The following is a 17234-nucleotide window of genomic DNA, read 5'->3' as shown; positions in this document are numbered from 1 at the left end:
TGCAAACCCATGTTGGTCTAGCCTGGGAATGGGCCACACATTACTGGCAAAGCAAGGATGTAAGTGGTGGGGAGGTGTAGGAGCTAGACAGGAATGTTCAGATTAAGATGTGTGCCTGGATGACATGTGCTGAGACGAATCAAGACACTTGGGCTCCGATGCCCACATGGAACAAGAGATACATGAGAGATAAAGAACTGGCCGAGAAGAATGTAAACACGGGTATGCAAATACAGGGACCTAGAACGATATTCTAAGAGAAAATCCCAGACTTTGTTGAGCTGGAAAGTGGGGCAGAATTTCTGTAAATGCGTTCCAGAGACAAAAACCCATTTAAAGGTGTGAAGAGGGTCACTTGGAAACACAAAAAGCATTCATATGCGTACATCCGTGCTTAGATACACAGGCTGAATAACAGAAACTTCTCCTTGGCCGACGGAGACTTTCCTGCCAGGGGAGAGCAACGTGGGCAAGGAAGTGTGGGCTGCCCAGCCACCTTCGTGCACTCACTCGCAGGGAAAAACTGTGTCGTAGGCTGGAAGGAAACTGAGGGCAAAGCGGCCTATCTAAGGATGGATGGCCCTCGCTCACTAATAGTACTCCTGGTTATAGTTTCTTCCCTTCTGGAAGCAGGGGAGAGGGTATGTGTGGAGCAGGTAGGAGGATCTCCAAGAGATTTTGAGTTCTTGACCTTGAGTGGATGGACTGTGGAGGAAAAAGAGGAGTAGCGTTCAGCCTTGGGTCAGGAGGAATAGATGGTGGCCCTGCTCTGAAGTCCTGTTTGCTGATGTGGCTGTCAGCCTGGTGGACTGATAAAGATAGAACCGAAAGAAGTGCGAAGTACGGCCTCCGGGAGGAATAAAGGGGAGGTATGCTTTCATTTCGGTATGCTTTAATTTTTTTTTTTCTTTTCTGGAGAAGACCTTGCGGGGACGGCCTATGTAGGGTGGATTAGCAGGCGCCTGTGTGACCCCAGACGCTCACGTAAACTAGGCTAGGGTTTGGTTTGCCCGCGGCGTCGATTTGCCGCGGTCCCTCTTTGTCTGAGCCCAGCCGGGAATTCCAGCTTTTATTGGGAAGACCGCACTCGGGTGGAGCCCGCGCCGGGTCGGGCGGGGCAGGGCTGGGCCGCGCGGGCTGGGCGGGAGGCTTGCAGGCCGCCGTGCTGCCCGAACTCCAGGACGGTCCTCAGGAGCGCGAGGCAGCGCTGACAATGCCACCTCGGTGGTTTCCTCGAGGGCGCCGGACCGGCCGAGCTAGCCAGGCGCGGCGGGGCGGGGTGGGGGACCTCGAGGGTCCACTTCGGCCGCCGAGCCCCACCCCTCCCTCCCTCTGGCCCCACCCCTCCCCCCGCCAGCCAGGAACTCAGAAGGCCCTTTGTTAGGCCCCAGGGTCACACCCGTGCCCTGGGGGCCGCAGAGGGGCGGGAGAGCGGTGCTCTCAGCGAGAAAGGACCTTATCCTTGCTCGGAGGCCTCGGCCTCCCGCTCACACGGTTCGGGGAGGGGAGGCCGAGGCTGGCCAAGGCCCGGCCCAGCTGCTTTGCCAGTGTTGTATGGCCCGCAGGATTCCGTCTGTTTGCAAAGCCAGCTGCGCTGCTGGGGCCTAGGTGGCGGCGGCGGGGTTGAGAAGCTGCTGGGGCAGGAGTGGACGGCCTCCTCGGGCCGCCCCGGTGGTAGCCCAGCTGCCTTCGTCGCGGGTACTTGGCCCGAGACTTTCCCCGACCACCAGCCCGGCCCGACGGCTTTTTGCTGGTTGCCCCCAACGTGTTCCTCTGGAAGAGATATCTGATTTTGCGTTGGATGGGAATTCATGAATGATGCTTTTCCGCGATATTTCTGTAGAAGGCCCCCTTTCCCAGCACAAGCTCATCTGTGCCTGTCCCCAGCCGAGGGTCTCGGAAATGAGGGTCCCTCCCTTGGCTATTTTTTAGAGCCACGTCTCCCCAAGCCAGCCACTCCCCCCCAGCACCCACGGGCTCAGCTCCCCGTGATTAGACTAGCGGGGAAGTCCGCTAGAAGATCCTGACAGCATAAAATATAATTTGTGATCTAAAAGACAGTTTCCAGTATAATCTCATTATGCACCACAGACTCCCGGTGTTATTTTGTGGAAGGCGGACAATGATCAATTTACATTGACCCGGGGCTGGGCGAGCTTTTAGATGGTAATTGCCATATTGATTTGCATGCAAAAAGGAGACCTGCTAAAATTAAAGACCGGAAGCTAAATTAAACTAAATTTATTGTCTAGGTGCAAACCAGAGAAACTGCTGGGGGAGGGGGTGAGTCAGGTCGGGGTGCCAGGGGCAGAGCAGGTGAAAGTCCCAGAGAGCTTCTAGAGGTCACAGATTTGGGAGCGATCTTTGCCCTTGTGATTTCATAATGTGAGGAGGGGGACTTGTTTAGGGTATGGGGACCCAGCGGGAAAAAGTTATAAACAGGCACCATTGCACTGAAGGCACTGGGGTCTTTTAATGCTAATAGTAACTGGCCAGGGGAGGAGAGGTTTATAGGGTTATAGGGGTCTTCCTGCACCATTTCCGGCAAGCCCCTATTTCTATTGTTCTACCCGAGCGCTTGCTATCGTGCCGGGGACACCCAAAACTCCTGCAACTAAAGAGTTAAAAAAAAAAAAAAAGCCCACGGCCCTCCCCTCCCCCTCCCCCCCCGCGTAAGTTCTTTCAGAGAGCGCGCGAGTGTGGGGCGCACTGCACGCGCGCCGCGGGCAGGCCGGGACCGTTGGTGGCTGCGGGAGTTCCTTACCGGACGCAGCAGCCCAGCGCTCGGCGGGACGCCGAACGCCTCGGGAAGCCGCCGGCTCCAGGTGGCTCCAGGTGGCTCCGGGTGGCTCCAGGTGGCTCCAGGTGGCTCAAGGTGCGTGTGGGGGGGGGGGGTCTGCCGGGGCCGCTGTCTCGCGGTGCCGGGGCGGGGTCGCCTCCCAGGAGGTTTGGAAGGGCCAGCTCCGAGCTAGGGGCGGGGGCTGGAAATCCTGCCCCGATCGCCAACACCGAAAAGTTTAAAAAAGAGAGAGAGCGAGCCACTGGCCGGGAGCCAGGGGCGGCCGGGCGGCGGGGGCGTGTTCGGTTGGCTAGTGGGGTGAGGACCCGGCGCCGCCATTGCCTCTATCCCTCCGGCTGCCGAGGCCTTTGCCCGCCCATTCGCTCCTGGAGCCGTTTCGCATGTCCGGAGCCTCGGCCTCTTGGAGGAGTCACGGGGCTGGTGCTGGGGCCGGGGCTGGGGCCGGGGCCGGGAAGGCCGCAGGGGCAGCCAACTGTCCGGGGCCCCTGCCCTTCCCGGTCGCCACCGAGCGGAGCGGGAGATGGCCCTGTGGAGCCTGGGTCGTCGGGTGTGAAGAGTTCCGGGAGCCTCCGAAAGCCTGGGGCAGATCTGGAAATTGGGGACGGGGCGGGGTGGCGATGTTTGGCCCCTACCCCCGCTTCTGGGATGAGAAGTTGAAGAAATGAGAGATAACCCAGTCCCTGGCTTGTCTCGGGGCTTGGCCTTTTGTGGGGGACACCCCCCCCCCGCGACCCGGGAAGTCCAGTAGGGCCTGGTATCTTAGGAGCCACTTCCCTCTTAATTTTCTCCCCCACCCTACTTTGGTCCCTGGGGTTTTTCCTTAAAACCCTAGGAAAGGTAAGTGTAGGCACTCTTTCCAAAGGGCTTTGGCTCTGTCTAGATAATTTGATTTATTGCTTTCTGTGGCAAAACTAGGGTGGCAGGCCCAGCCCTAGTACCAGGAGTCAGCACTTTTTACAGAGCTCTGAGAGTAGCGACCCACCTACCCCTGCCTAGTCTGGGCTCTTGGAGGAGGGGAAAGTGGAGCTTTGTTGGAAGCCCTGACCTCACACCAGGGTATTCCAGTGTAGGGAGATATGTAGGAAGTCTCTGGAAATTGGGAAAGACGTCCAGGTGAACTAAGCGATTACTGGGGGTAGGAGACACTTGGTTCTGGTCTCCCTGTGGACTATGTTACATCGGTGTTCAAAGCTTTCTTCTTACCCTGCCCTCGCGTCCAAGGGCTAAGGAAGCTTTCCGAAATTCTTGGGGATTTCAGATGGCACAATTAGACCAATAATTGGCTCCTCTCCGCAACTCCAGGACTGAGTTTGACCGTGGCCCATTTTTACTAGCTGTGTGACCTTGGGGGCAAGTTATTTATGGCCTCTGAGCCTCAGTAAGTTTCTTCATTTGTAAGACTGGGAATAATTATCCACCTTTAGGATCAAAGAAGACTACTTGGCACATAGTAGGCCCCGAGGATTTAGGGATTGCTTTGAATGACTGGTCGTGTTCCTATAGGTTGAGTCTCCCTTGCCCGCTGCCCCCCCCCCTTCCGGAGAGCTCCTGAGACCTGCCTAGGCCAGTGTCCGGGGAGCGACGCAGGTTAAATTCGCCTTCGAGGATATTCCTCCGGTCTGCCTTCGTGGGCTCCTCTTTGTTGTGTTGTAGTTCTTCACATTCTGTGCTCTAAAGGGTTCCATATGAAAGGGCTTGGAGTTTTTTCCCCCCCTAAGTGGGGTCATTATATGGTTAGGAATTGATTCCAGAACCGGGCATCTGGGTGCTCTTTGGCAAGCGTCCCCGTCCTTCTTTCGGGAGAGAGAGGAGCCAGTGGCTGGAGGGGAGAGACCTGGTTGAAAGAGGTGAGGGGGTGGCCTGCAGAGGCCAGAGGTGCTGTGGTTGGTTTGATAGGGATTAAGTCCGGATGTTACGAGGTCTCGGTGTGGTTTTCAATAAAGTCTGCCAGGGATTGCTTCTTTTTTTTTTTTTTTTCTATCGATATGTATTTTAAAAAATTACCAGCATGAGAAGAAAACCAGACCTGTATGGATCCAGGCCGGTAGTAAGCTACTGTGATCAGGTTTCCTACTCGACTCCCAGAGGGGAAGTCAGCGTTTGATTGAAGCTACACTTGGTTCTTGACTCTCAGGGGATGCCTGCTCTGAAACAGGAGCCCTCCCTTTCTCTCCTCCTCTCCCCCCTCCTCCTCCCTCTTTTTCCCTTCTTCCCCTAAAAGCCTTTGTGCTGAAAGAGCTTCAGTAGGCACGAATCCCTGGTCCCTCTCTAAAGAATGCCTTCCAGCCTTTGCTGACATTGTTTTGTGAACAGTGGGTTTTACCAGGCCAGCAGTTTTCCCCGCATCTTAGCTCACTGTTTTAGAGGTAGAGTATGGCGAGGATGCACCCAACTGCCGTGATTTACACATCGTGAAGCTGGGGCCTTGCCTGTCATCTGAAGACAGCCGTAACCTTTGCCCTAGATGGCCCCAGAGGGGGTGAAGGTGGGGAGAGCAAGGACAGGGGGTCGTTGTGGAGGGTCTGTTTGTTTTTCTCCCGCACCAGACGCAGAGGGTGGAGAGGGGGCGAGTCAGGGAGGAGGGACGGTCCAGCTTTGGGTCTGATTTAAAACTTGGTCTAATTGGAGAAGCTCTTAGGCACTCAACAGTTCTGTACAAATGCAAACTTGAAATAGCTCTAGGCCTACGTCATTTAGGGCAGAATAAATGAAGTACAGAAATGTCCAAACTATGCAAATCCTGGAGTTGTCTGCCCTCCCATAAACACATGACAAGTGCCAAGGCATTTCCAGTCAAAACAGCCGTGGAACCAGCAGCCTCCATCCTTTGTATTTATTATTTTATTAACAGCATTTTACACAGCAGTTAACAAGCACAGCCCGGCCTGCTTTGCGCCCCAGCTCTCACTCTCGTCAGACCAGGGGGGAACACTGGCTGCATGGCGGTGGGGAGAGGTGGTTTCTAAAGGAGTGGCTAGCTGGAGGAGTCTCTGCAGATAGGTAAGGAAAAGTAGCATTTGGGGCTGCTTTCTACTGGCCCGAAAGAGAAGAAGGCACCAGTGACCCTTTGGAGGAAGAGATCCTCTCTCCCTCCTCAAGAGGAAAGTTGCACAGATGTGATGTCTGGTCTCTGCTGGGATTCCAGAAGGTGAAACAGTATCGTTTCAGGACCTTCCCTGCCCATCAGTTGTTGGCGATTTTCAAAGAATAAGTATTTGTCTGCTATCGTGAGTCTATATCCTGGTGGAAAGTTTATAACGAAAAGTAATGCCTTTCTTAAGTCATAAAATGAGCCTTGTATGATTATTTAATTAAAATCTATTTAAGGACCGATTAGGCGTGTAATTTGCGCTAATAATGACGATTATGGAAATGTTCGACTTAACCAAAAATCATAAAGGAGACATTTTGATCAGTGGGGCGGCCAGTAAGTATTCAGGGAGTTGGACCATTTTCGAGGCGCCAGAGGCGTCGGGCCGCGGAAAGTGCAGAGCCGCCTGGCCTCTGCGCCCCAGCACGGGGAGCGCCAGGCCTCCCTGCCCCGACCCCAAGCCCTGGCCGGCAGGCCGGGGCAGCCCACGCTTTGCTGAGCATAGAAAGCGACCCTGGGAGTCTGCACCACCTCTCTTCCCAGCCGAGGAAGTGGGGGAGGGGTGCTTCCCCCAGCCACCAGGAGGGGCAAACTCTGGGAGAGGGCTGATAAACCACACAGAAATCCCTGCGACATGGCTGTGCTCTTTCGCCTTTACAATCAGCGGCGACAAACTGCACGCTGCCTTGGCTAGCCTTGGCTGGAGCCTGGAGGGGTGGGGGAAGAAGGGGGGGGTCCCCTTGTTCCGGAGAAACCTGCCAGCTGCTGGGCTTGGTGCGAAGGCAGCGGAGGCAGACACAATGCTGCTGTTGTTGGTTTGATCTCGAACTGTGGATTGTTAGTCTGGCTTTAACTATGTGGTAAGGGGGGAATGTGAAGGCTGTTTACAGCGAGTGCAAATAATGTGACAGCTGTTGGTGCGCGAGCAGCGCTGCGCTTACACAAAGCGTGCACTATGCAGGCCCGCGGAGAGCTGCAGAGGTGGCCGCCGCTTTCTGACCACGGCGTCCTCGGCCTCAGATGAGAGAGAAAGTCAGCCGCGCCGCGCACCGCCCCACACACCCCCCCCACCCCGCCCCAGCACACACCTTTCCGGCTCCCAGAATCGGCGGGGAGGTGCAGGACAGTGTGTGGTGTGGGGAGGTGCAGGACAGTGTGTGGTGTGTCGTGCTTCTTCTGCAGAAGTGATGGGAGAGGGCCCACAGGGTCCTGAGTGTCACTGTCCAGAGGGGTTTGGCCAGAATCGGTGGACTTGGGTCCTCAGGTGCTCATAGGCATGGTTTTTAAGATTCGGGAAAATAACTTCCAGCCCTAAGCGAGCTTGTTGGAAACCATGTGTTATTAACCTAAGGCTTTTCTGGAAGTTGCAGGGGCTCTGGCGGCCCTCGTTTCCCCTCTGTCACTCAGACAAGTTAGAGAGACAGGCGGGCGCTGTGTTCTGTGCACTCATCACTCTTTCCCCAGGCTGGAAACACAAGTGTGTAGGTTCAGGACCCAAAGGGGAGTGTATTGGAGAGTGGGGGGGGGGCGGGGAAGGGGTGCAGTTTGGCTTTTGATTACCCACACCCCTTAACCTTCCCTCGCAAGCCTTCCCATTTCCACGAGCACATTCGCCTTCAGCTGCAGGACGCAGAGGTGCGGCCCTGAGGTGTGCCCACGGCGCCACCCACTCTGACTTAATCAGCTAGATGCCCACAGCCACAGGCCTTCTCTGAGTTTCTGGTCGCCCGCCAGGCACTGGGGGGAGGTGCCGGGGTGGGAGGGAGAGCCGTTGGTGGCAGCAGTCACCCCCTTTGCCGGTCCTGGAGATGTACTGCTGGCCCAGGCCTGTGGGTTCAGGATGGCCAGAGATGTTGGGCCTGCCTCTGGGCTGTCCTGGGGACAAACGGGGGTCAGAGTCGCTCCCCTCCCCCTCCCAAGGCTGGAGCCTTCACAGCCCTGGCCTCCCCGGTTTGGAGGATCATTGAGAGCTGGTTGAATTCTGTATCTCGTCCTTCTCTGTGACTTTGGTCCCTGGGGGTACAGCCTCCAGGATATCTGCAAATTGAGTTCATTGCCCCCAGCCCCCCAGGTCTACCCTCTCTGAGTTTTAACGTGGACTTCTATATCCAGTTGGGTTCCCCAGTGGGGAGCTGGGAGATGCTTCTGGAGTGATACATGAACTTCGGTGCCAGTTCTATAAATTGGTCTCTTTTTATGACGTGTGCCATTTTCTGTAGGAATGTTGCTTGCAAAACGAGTTTCGCCTTGGAGGAAAGGCGGAAAGATAAACAAGCCTGTAACGCCAAAACACTGGCAGTCTTTCCCTCCTTCCAGCTCTCTTAAAGCAGCCGGGCTGTATTTCCAGGATTAGACTCGTGCTTGTGAAGAGGGACTCTGGTTGGCTTTTTTTTTTCCCCAAGCAAATGCAAATTAGAGAAAAATAATTTTCTTTCAACGATATGCAATGTATTAGTCACTTGTTATCGTGCTCCGAGGCAGGCCTCATTTGCGCGTCTGCCAGCTCGCTCACATCTGCTCGGCGCTGTTCGGGGCATTTTAACCTTGGCGGTGTCGTGTCTAGTCCCACGGATCAAGGAGGAGTAATTAAGCTCTGAACAGCTACAAAAATTCACAGGCCCCCATCTATACCGTAGTTGTTGCACAGCTTTGTTTGGGGTGTTCCGAGTTCCAAGATTGAGTAGCAGAAGTGGGGTTTCTTTTGTTCCTTGTCAAGAAAGTGGGAGCCCTTCTCCTCTGACCCTCATGCCCAGCCCTCCCAGAACTCCCGGGCAGCGCACAATCAGCCAAGGAACCCGGCTGCAGATCACAGGACCCCGTGTGTTATGCTTCTTTTATGTGTAAAAGTTCTTTTGTGCCTCCCGTGTACTCCTGGTCCTCTTGTTAATAGTCTTACGATACAGCTTGGTCCTTGGTGGGGGGGGGCATGAATGCCTTGTATTCCTACACAACCCTGGTGGGGATCGCAGTGCGGACACCCCCTCTGGAGTTGTGATACGGATGGTTTGTTCAGGTCGTGCAGACTCCCAGGTGGCAACCCGGCTCTTTTGGGATTAGCCCGAAGGGAGTGTGGAGTGTTTTCTGGGGGGGTTGGTAAGTAAGGGCGTAAGGGTGATTAATTGCATTCCACCTAGTTTCCTGTCCTGGGCTGCCTCCTGTTGAGGGACACCAGCTTCCAGATGGGCCTTCTCTTGCCCACATGGTGGTGTGTGGCACAACCCTGAAAGAAAGTGAAAGGAACAAAAAACCCGAGGGGGTGGCCAGCATCGGTGTCAGGGGAGAAGGGGAAGTGTCCCATGTTGGTCCAACAGCCGGCCCTGGGTTGGGGTGGTGGTGCATGGCAGGGACCCACCCCGGGTTCGGCAGCCACTCTCGCCAAGGATCCTTGCAGGGGCCTCCCCTCCCTGAACCCCTTCCCACTTTACAGTTGGCTACACTTGGCTTGCTGGGGGGGGGGGGCACGTCCTTGGAGAATAACGCTCCAGTCCGCTGGGAAGGACCCCAGGATGATGGCCAGGAGGGGGTCGGGTCTGCGTGCGTCCACTCAAAGTTCCTTTTTGTCAGAGATTCAGCGGCGGGGGCTCGGGAAGGGGGAACCCCAGAGGAGCGCGCGGGCCGCAGGGCCTGAGGGGTTAACTGGGGTCGGGGGGACTGGGGATTGCGGAGGTCGGGCCGCCTCCCGGAGAGAGCCGGAGTTCCTGGAAGGCCGGGCGGGGGCGCGTCGCGAGGGTGTGGGCGTGTGCCGTGGCGCGGCCCCGCGCGGGGACCTCGGTGGAGGAGCCGCGAGGAGGGGCGGGCGAGCCCGGAGCAGCACGGGTGTGTGCGGTGGGAGAGAAAATCCCTTTGTTGCCGACCGATCGCGCTCGGGGCTGAGGCGGGGGAGGGGGCGCCCTTCCCCCGTTCGCCCTCACCGTCGCCGCCGAGGGCCAAGTTCCCCCCCCCTCCCCGCCGACCCACCCGGGTGGCTCTCTGCTCTGACCCAGGCGCCGTGGGAGGAGGCAGGGAAGGTTCTGGTTGCTCGAAAGGTCAGGGCCGCGCGAGTTTCCCATCCTCCTCGCTCCCTCTCCCCTCCTGCTCCGCAGCTCAGTCTGTTACTAATGCAAAACTTGGGGCGTGGGTGGGGACGCCCCCGGAGGCAATGGCCCTGGCTTGGAGTGTGCCAAGAGACAGCGCCTGGGCAGGCTGGATCACTCCTCCCAAACCCGCACCCCCTCCAACACCCTTGGAGGGCGGGTGGACCGAGCCAGTCACCAACCTCATCCACAGCCCTGGAAGCCTGTGGCCCTGTCCCGACGGGGGCCGGGGGGGGGGGGGAAGTCCTGGGGTCCCCTTTGCCTGGCAGCTGCATGCCCTGGGGAAAGCAGCCCAGGAGGACCCGCCCCCGACCGTGCACATCCGGGAGAGCGTTTTCCTCTCATCTTCTACCCCCACACAGCCCCCCTCCCCCCATCCTAAAATAGGAACTTCTTCACCCCTCCCTTCCTTGACACCAGGAGAGAAGTGCTGCTGTGCGTGACTCAGTCTGCTCTTGGAGCAGCCCCAGGAAGGGCTCCCGTGGGGTTCGCTTTGGGCTTTGATGAAATCCACACAACTCTGCTGAAGGTCACCCCTCCCTGGCTTGGCCCCTTCTGTGTCCCTGCCTCAGCCTTCCCACTGCCACACAGAAACTCTGCGGCGATCTGGGGTTGTCACACAACGTGCTTGGTGGAGTCAGATGCCGTTTAATGGGGTTAAACGTGGCGGGTACTAGCTGTTGCCAGGCAAAACTCAAGTCCTTAGTGCAGTTTAATCCTCTGGAAAACACGGTGCCAAATATTTACAGGTGAGGGGAGCAAGGTTGAAGAGGTTCGGCCACCTGCCCAGAGACACGCCGTGGATGAGATTGGGAGCTGGGAGGCCGTGGTGGTGACCCTGTTCCTGCATGCTCGCCACAGAGAACCAGCAATGACGTGAGGGTGGCCCCTTCCCCAGCACAGCCTGGGCACGCATATTTGTCTCCCTGATCCCAGCTCGGCCTTCGGAGCCAGAAGCGCCCCCTCCCGCACCTGCCCAGGCCTTCTTGGCCACTGACTGGTTAACCTCCTGATGGGGGCGAGGGGCGCCAGGTGAGAGACCCTAGGAAGGGGCACCATTCGTGCGTGCGTGGCGTGTGGGAGTTGGGGTGGTTTGATGGCCATGCTTTCCCTTTTGTTGGTGAACTTGACAAACGTGATGTGCAGACTTGAACTGAGCACCGCTTCAAGGGCGGGGGCGGTAAAAGTGGCCTGGTGCCAGGAGGAGAGCCCAGTGGAGAGAAAGGAGGGGTGCCAAGCGTGGTCTGGTGCCACCGCCCCTCCCCTTGCTCATCCCAGCCTCTCACGGTCACTGCCGCTTCCCTTTTCAACCTGCTGTTTGTTGTCTGCCAGGGTAGAGCGCCTTTAAAGAAAAACCAAACAGCTCCCTCCTTTTCCTCAGTGTATGAACGGGTGGAATGGTGGTGGCGGTTGCTGCTCGGGGGCCTGCGTGCCCCTCTTGTCCTGTCAGGGCCTTGGCAGTGCCTCTTCTCAGGGATGACAGCTCCTAATTTTGGTCCCTCTGACCTCTTTCTGCCAGTCAGGCCCTTTCCCCGGTGTCCAAGCCAAGCCTAGTACTCTAAGCATGACCCTTGGCTTCCAGAGCAGATAACTGCCCTCGTCTGTCGAGGGAGACCCAAGCTCTCTTGTGCTTTCAGTGACTGCCGGTCCGGGAGCTGGAGTCCACTGGTGGGGGGGGTGCATTTTGCAAGCCAGGTCTCTCCCCGGAACTGGGTGTTCCAGCAGGCAACCACTACGATTCCTGGTCTGTTCTGTAGAAACCAGACACTCCTCAGTCTCCCCATCTGACCTCTTCTCTCAGCCACCTTCCCCTGCCCTCTCCATCCCTATCGTGCATCCTTGGCCCCCTTCTCTCCACTACTGGAAGAAGGGTTAAACCCCACAGTCAGGGTGTAGCTTAGCAGCTCACATGGAAACAGGTTGGTGCTTGTAAAGTGCTTTTCTTGAGTGACTTCACACATCTTGGCACTTCTAGCCTGCATGTGGAAGAGCGGGCCCGGGGGGGGGGGTGCACGTGGAGAAATAAGGGCAAACAGGCCTCTCATAGCAGCAAAGTGCCTGCTCTGTTTGTCATCTAAATTGCATTATTTGTCCTCTCCACCGTGGCCCAAGGGTCAGCGAAGTCAGTTTTGAAGCACTTTCTCTTAGAGTTAAAAAAAAAAAAAGACCCCAACTATTTCAACAGCCCCTTCTAGAAGTGGAGTGGGATGAGCATCGCTGTATCTCCGCCTCTCAGTCTCTTTGTGTTTCTCACCCCAGTGTCCCCTTAGCTGCCCATCCCAGAGAGATGGGGGAGGGGAGGTCCCCAGCCCCGACCCTGGCGGGGTGGCTGCAGTGTGGCCTCCGCTGAGGAACACGTTCCCGCTGGGCATTCCTGCCGGGGCTCTGGGCTCCTCCGGAGCAGGCTGTCACCCTGGAGAAGGTCCTCCTGCCAGGCAGGGCCCTGGCTCACTGGCCCTTCCCGCTCAGCTCCATCCTCAGCCAGGAACCTGAAGAGTTAAAAGTCTTTAGCTTGTTGCAATGAAATTATGGCTGGCAGTGGCGCCGCTGTTTGTTCAACAGACCTCCACTTTTAAACAGTTCACAAAAAGTTCATGGGGCAGCTAAAGATTGTGTGTGTGTGTGTGTGTGTGTGTGTGTGTGTGTGTGTGGTCAGCAGGACCCAACAATGTACCTCCCCTCACTTGTTTCTTCGTGTTCAGCCTCCTCCCTCTGCCCCCTCCCCAACACTCCCATCGGACCCCAAAGTGTCACCTAAGTGTGTGGCATTACTGTTGAAAAGTCCACAGGAAGGGCCCTGTGGAGGGGTGGGGAGGGGGTGGGGAGAGCTCTGAAAGCACCCTGTGCTCCCAGGTGTCCCTACGTCACATTCACCCTTCCACCAAGTTCGGGCTGCCCGCTTTCCAGAAGAGACCTTCGTGGGGGGGGGCAAAGTAGGATGATGGGGGGCAGCACCCTTCCTGTTTCCTCACTCAGGTGCTCGGAGGTCCTTGTCACAAGGCGCCTACTAAAGGAGGTGGGGAGGTGACAGATTGTTTAAGGAGAGGCCAGTTTGGGGACAGCAGAAGCTTGAGGTCTCAGAGGCACACACACACACTTTTTCCTTCCCTCATCCTTTTCTTAGGGGTTTGATGAGTGACCCTTTTTGCTCCTGGTGTGACTTCTGCATTTCCCCGGGGTGGCCTGGTGCAGTCGGTCCCACTGGTGCAGCTGATGACCAGGACCCTGCACCCGGGAATGCTGCTCCGCCTTCCCCATCAGGCCACCCGGAATGGCTTCCTTTTGTTAGAAGGGGCTGCAGGGGTTAAGGAGGGGACAGTCCCTTGAATGTGCCTTGTGGTCGTCCCTGCACTCGTGGTGGCCTTCCGCCCCAACTCGATGTGTAGGTTTGGAAGAAGGAAGAGAAGCCCGTGAGCCCCCAGGGAACCTTCTTCAGGACCCCGGTTGGTCTTTTCGGGGCACCGTGGCTAGCCCAGTGGAAAGAGAGGGAGGCGCTTCCTGGAGAAGGCGCTGCCTCAGAATCCCACCAGGCCTGCTGCAAGTGCAGATTTCGGCCTCGTCCTCTTCCTCCTCCTCCTCCTCCTCCTCCTCCTTCTCCTCCTCCTCCAGCAGCTTCATTGTTGGGCTCTAACTCTGCGCCGCGTGTGGCTCTTGATTAACAGACGGTGTTCTATGTATAGGGGGCCGACAGGGATACCGGTGGACAAAAGGCCTAGTTAGGACAAAGAACTGCCGAAGGATAGACCAGCCAGGCTTGTGGATTCAGGTCTCCCAGGTGCTCCCCCCACCCCCACCCTCACTTACTCCCAGAAAGAGTCCCCGGACCTGGTGCCTCCAACCCACCCGACCTGGCAGTCTGCTCCTTGTGCTCAAGTGTAAAAGCAAGCATTTGCATATTTTTCCCTGCTAACAAAGGAAATGTGTCGACTTAGGGAACATTTGGGCTTTCGGAAACTGTGTGGGTGGGTGTGTGAGGGAGGAGAAAGAAAAGTTCCCCCGACGATCTGCACACCACTGATTTCACACTCCGCTTTGGGTCCCGTGTAAAGATGGCCCGGCCTGGCCCGGCCTGGCCTGGCCGGACAAGGGGGATGACGACGTGTTTGTGCGCGGGGAATTGCCCAGGGCCATCGGTCCCAGGCATTAAAGGCTCCCCTACTTATTAACCCAGCATTTAACAGCAGGATATGGGCTGAAGCGCAGTCAAAAGAAACGGCTCAACCTCCAAAGAGCAATTAAAATCGTGCACGAGGATAAATCACGCGCCGTGATAATCCTGTTAATAAAATGCAGCTTGTCCTGACCCTTCACTCATGCAGCAAACTAGAATGTGATGTGGGTGGGGGTGGTGGGCACAGAAGGTAAGGAAGGGCGGGGAGAGGTGCTCTCCCCTCCTCTGCCCGGGCAGCCTCCCCCTCCCTGTAGGGGAAAAATGGGGTGGCTTTCACCCGCTCCCAGCGTGCCAGTGGCTCCTAGCCCAGCAGCCTGGGCTGCTAAGACTTCTGCACTCACTAATGATTTCTTGTCCCCAGTGAGCAGGCGTCATGGAATTACTCAACCGCCTCCCTCTGTAGCTCCCAGGCAAAACCACCCGGGGTCGGTGCTTCATCTGATGTAGGGCCGGGTGGGGTGGTTCACCAGCCCACCGACTCTTTTTAACCCTCGATCTGTTAAGTAGCCCACACTGCAGCCCTGGAGATGTGGTAGTTTGGGCTGCCACACCTGAGTCCCCAGGAGTGTGGCTCCCCAGGATGCAGCACTGTATGCTGCCAAGTGTGGTCCCCAAAGGCTGGGAAAGGAGAAGGCAGGCAGGAGTGGCCAGAGGTGGTGGCGATGTGTGTGCAGCTAGCGCGGATCGTGTGTCGTGTGGTCCTTTAACCCCCTCCCCGCCCCGCAGGGAAGTTGCGGGCCGCCCCTGTACCCTTGGAGTCAGGTGTGTTCCCTCACTCCCAGACATCTGTAGAACGTCAGGCACAACCTGACTTCCCAGCTCTGCGTTCTGTATGAATTGCCTAGAAAGAGGGCCTCTCTGGTTCCCTGTTTGGCTCCTCTTTATTCAACCTCCTGGGATTTTTTTTTTTTTTTTTTTAAACAGACTAGACGCTTGAAGAAAAGCTGCCATCCAAGAAGACGACATGCTTTCAGCAACCCCCCTGTATGGGAACGTTCACAGCTGGATGAACAGCGAGAGGGTCCGCATGTGTGGGATCAACGAAGAGAGGTGAATGTGCCTGTCTGGCTGAGGCCGGGGGAGAGAGGGTGGGTGCCGCCCCCCTGCCCCGCCCCCACCCCAAGCTCGGGAGCAGAACCCATTCTAAAGCCCCCCTCACCTTCTCAACAGCCAGAGTGGGCCCAAAAGGGGTGGGGGAGAACGATCTCCCGCCTAGCTGGCGGCCCTTGATTTACAGTTTTAACAGGCAACCCGGCTCAGCGAAGCATTGCCGCCCTTTAAAAGATTAGCCCCTAAAGCGGCCTTTCAGTGCACTTTCGTCCTTAATTTATTATTTCATATTTATGAAGGAGAATTAATCCCAGTCTATATGCTGCTTTAACTCTAAATGTCAGGAGTGTGGGCCCAGGTGGATCGGCATTCGATGTGCTTTTAAAACAAATAGTTTGCTCAGTAATAAATGGGGAGATGGCCACCCCTTACTTCATTTAAGCCCCGAGTTGCTCGGTGTCCTCTGCTACCTGTTCAGCGAGGCCATCGGCTCCTGGTTTCAGTCCCCCGACACTCCGCCGGGCTCCCTAATCAGTAATTTTGGAGTGGATGATGGAAGCCGCTCTTCGGGGTATCCGCTGTTGCTTGTCAGCGATTTTATCCTGGGGATTTGGAAGTTGGCACCGAGCGCTTTCTTTATCGATGCTGTCTGATAACAAGTCCCAGGGCAGCCGCAGCAGCCTGGCACAGATGTGCGGCTTCCTCTGGAGCCTGGAGCAGCTGACATTTGTATGATATTCGTGTGTCTCCCCCGTCATTTTGATAAAGGCAGTCAAATATGGCTTCATTATCACCATGGAAACCAGTTTTGTAGAACATGGTACCTAACTTTGTTTGGGGAAAAGTTTTGAAAGCCTGCCCTCGTGAGGAACACAGAAGTGACTGGTGCGACTGGCCCCGAGACGCCGGCCTTGTGTCTCCGCTTCAGTCCTTGGCCATTGTGCTTCCTCGTGTCTGAGCTCCGGCGGAGGAGCGCCGGAGGGCCTGCTAGGACTGCAGAGCTCAGATCGGCCGCCTCAGCCTCTCTAGAGAAAACAGTGGCGCGGGATCTTCGTTCCCGCGTCGGCCAGCTTGGGGCCCTAGCTGGGATCTCCCGTCCCCGTTGTGCCCTGCCTTCCCTTTGGTTTCTCTCAGCCCAGTTGAAGCACTGTTTGGGGACAGCTTTCAACAGGGGCCGTTGGGGAGAAATTGTTCGGCGAGGGCGGTTTGAGAAATGGAGTTATTAGAAATTGGCCTGTTCTGGGGCGATCTGAGGAAAGAGGGATTAAGTGGGGGGAATGCTTTCACGAAGTTTGGTGTGTCCTTTTTAAATAGGAAAATTCCTGTAAATGATGGTGACGCTTCAAAGGCCAGACTGGAACTAAGGGAAGAAAATCCCTTGAACCACAACGTGGTAAGAGACTCACGGCTTCTGTCTGAATATCAGTGATCTGTAATCCAGCGTGCATTCATTCGAGTGCTGCTAAAGGGCCTTTTGGGGGCGGGGCAGGGGTGTGGTGGGGTGGGGCTGAGTGGGACGCTTCTTCTGCAGGACCCGGCCCTCCCCCGAGCTCTCCTTGGCCCCGCACTCCTTTTGACACCCTGGGCATTTATGTCCTGAGTCCCATACCTAGCAACTGGTGGGATACGTGCCTCCTTTCCTTTGATAAGCCACGCCCCCTCCATGCTCCCTGGAGCTGGATAAATTTCCAGCCTCCAAGTAGACCCTTAGGGTTTCCTTTTCCAGTAAAGTATGAAACACAGACCCGTCCTCACACAGCAGGGAGGGGAAGTCAAAAGACACAACCACAGTTTGACCCATGGCCTCTTTATTGATTTAGAAATGAGACAGCTAAAGTCCTCCTTCCCTGCAATCCCTCCGAAGATTGTTTCTTGTTATGTTAAATAATCACGCCCCCCTACCTCCAGGGGAAAAAAAAAAACACTCCAGTGAGCCCCCCCCCCCCCGCCCCCCACCAAACAGGCCTGGGAGGTTCGGTCTGTACTCACGAGGCTGGTGCTGAGAGTAGCGGAGCTGGTGTCCTCTCTGTTGGCAGCAGAGAATTTGTG

At 56.5% G+C, this 17234-nt stretch overlaps 2 protein-coding genes across 8 annotated transcripts in view; one reads left to right on the top strand and one right to left on the bottom strand.

The window, feature by feature from the left end:
• Positions 1-3182, bottom strand: part of LOC113265820 (collagen alpha-1(III) chain-like) — a 44469-nt gene extending 41287 nt beyond the window's left edge. The window contains exons 1-3 of the mRNA XM_048213789.1: positions 3122-3182; positions 2765-2990; positions 1492-1786 (exon numbers count right to left, since the gene is read on the bottom strand). Of these exons, the coding sequence (XP_048069746.1) occupies positions 1492-1786; positions 2765-2990; positions 3122-3182 (582 nt within the window). The remainder of the gene's footprint in view (positions 1-1491; positions 1787-2764; positions 2991-3121) is intronic.
• Positions 1-17234, top strand: part of BCOR (BCL6 corepressor) — a 44500-nt gene that overhangs the window by 5082 nt on the left and 22184 nt on the right. For all 7 annotated transcript variants that reach the window (XM_044389365.3, XM_048213430.2, XM_026513303.4 and 4 more), the window contains exons 2-3: positions 15060-15185; positions 16500-16578. In XM_044389365.3, the coding sequence (XP_044245300.2) occupies positions 15100-15185; positions 16500-16578 (165 nt within the window). In that variant the 5' untranslated portion in view covers positions 15060-15099. The remainder of the gene's footprint in view (positions 1-15059; positions 15186-16499; positions 16579-17234) is intronic.

The sequence above is a fragment of the Ursus arctos genome, chromosome X (genome assembly GCF_023065955.2).
Source record: "Ursus arctos isolate Adak ecotype North America chromosome X, UrsArc2.0, whole genome shotgun sequence".
Lineage (NCBI taxonomy): Eukaryota > Metazoa > Chordata > Mammalia > Carnivora > Ursidae > Ursus > Ursus arctos.
The sequence above is the reverse complement of the archived record's forward strand: the minus strand, read 5'-3'. Positions and strand labels throughout refer to the sequence as shown.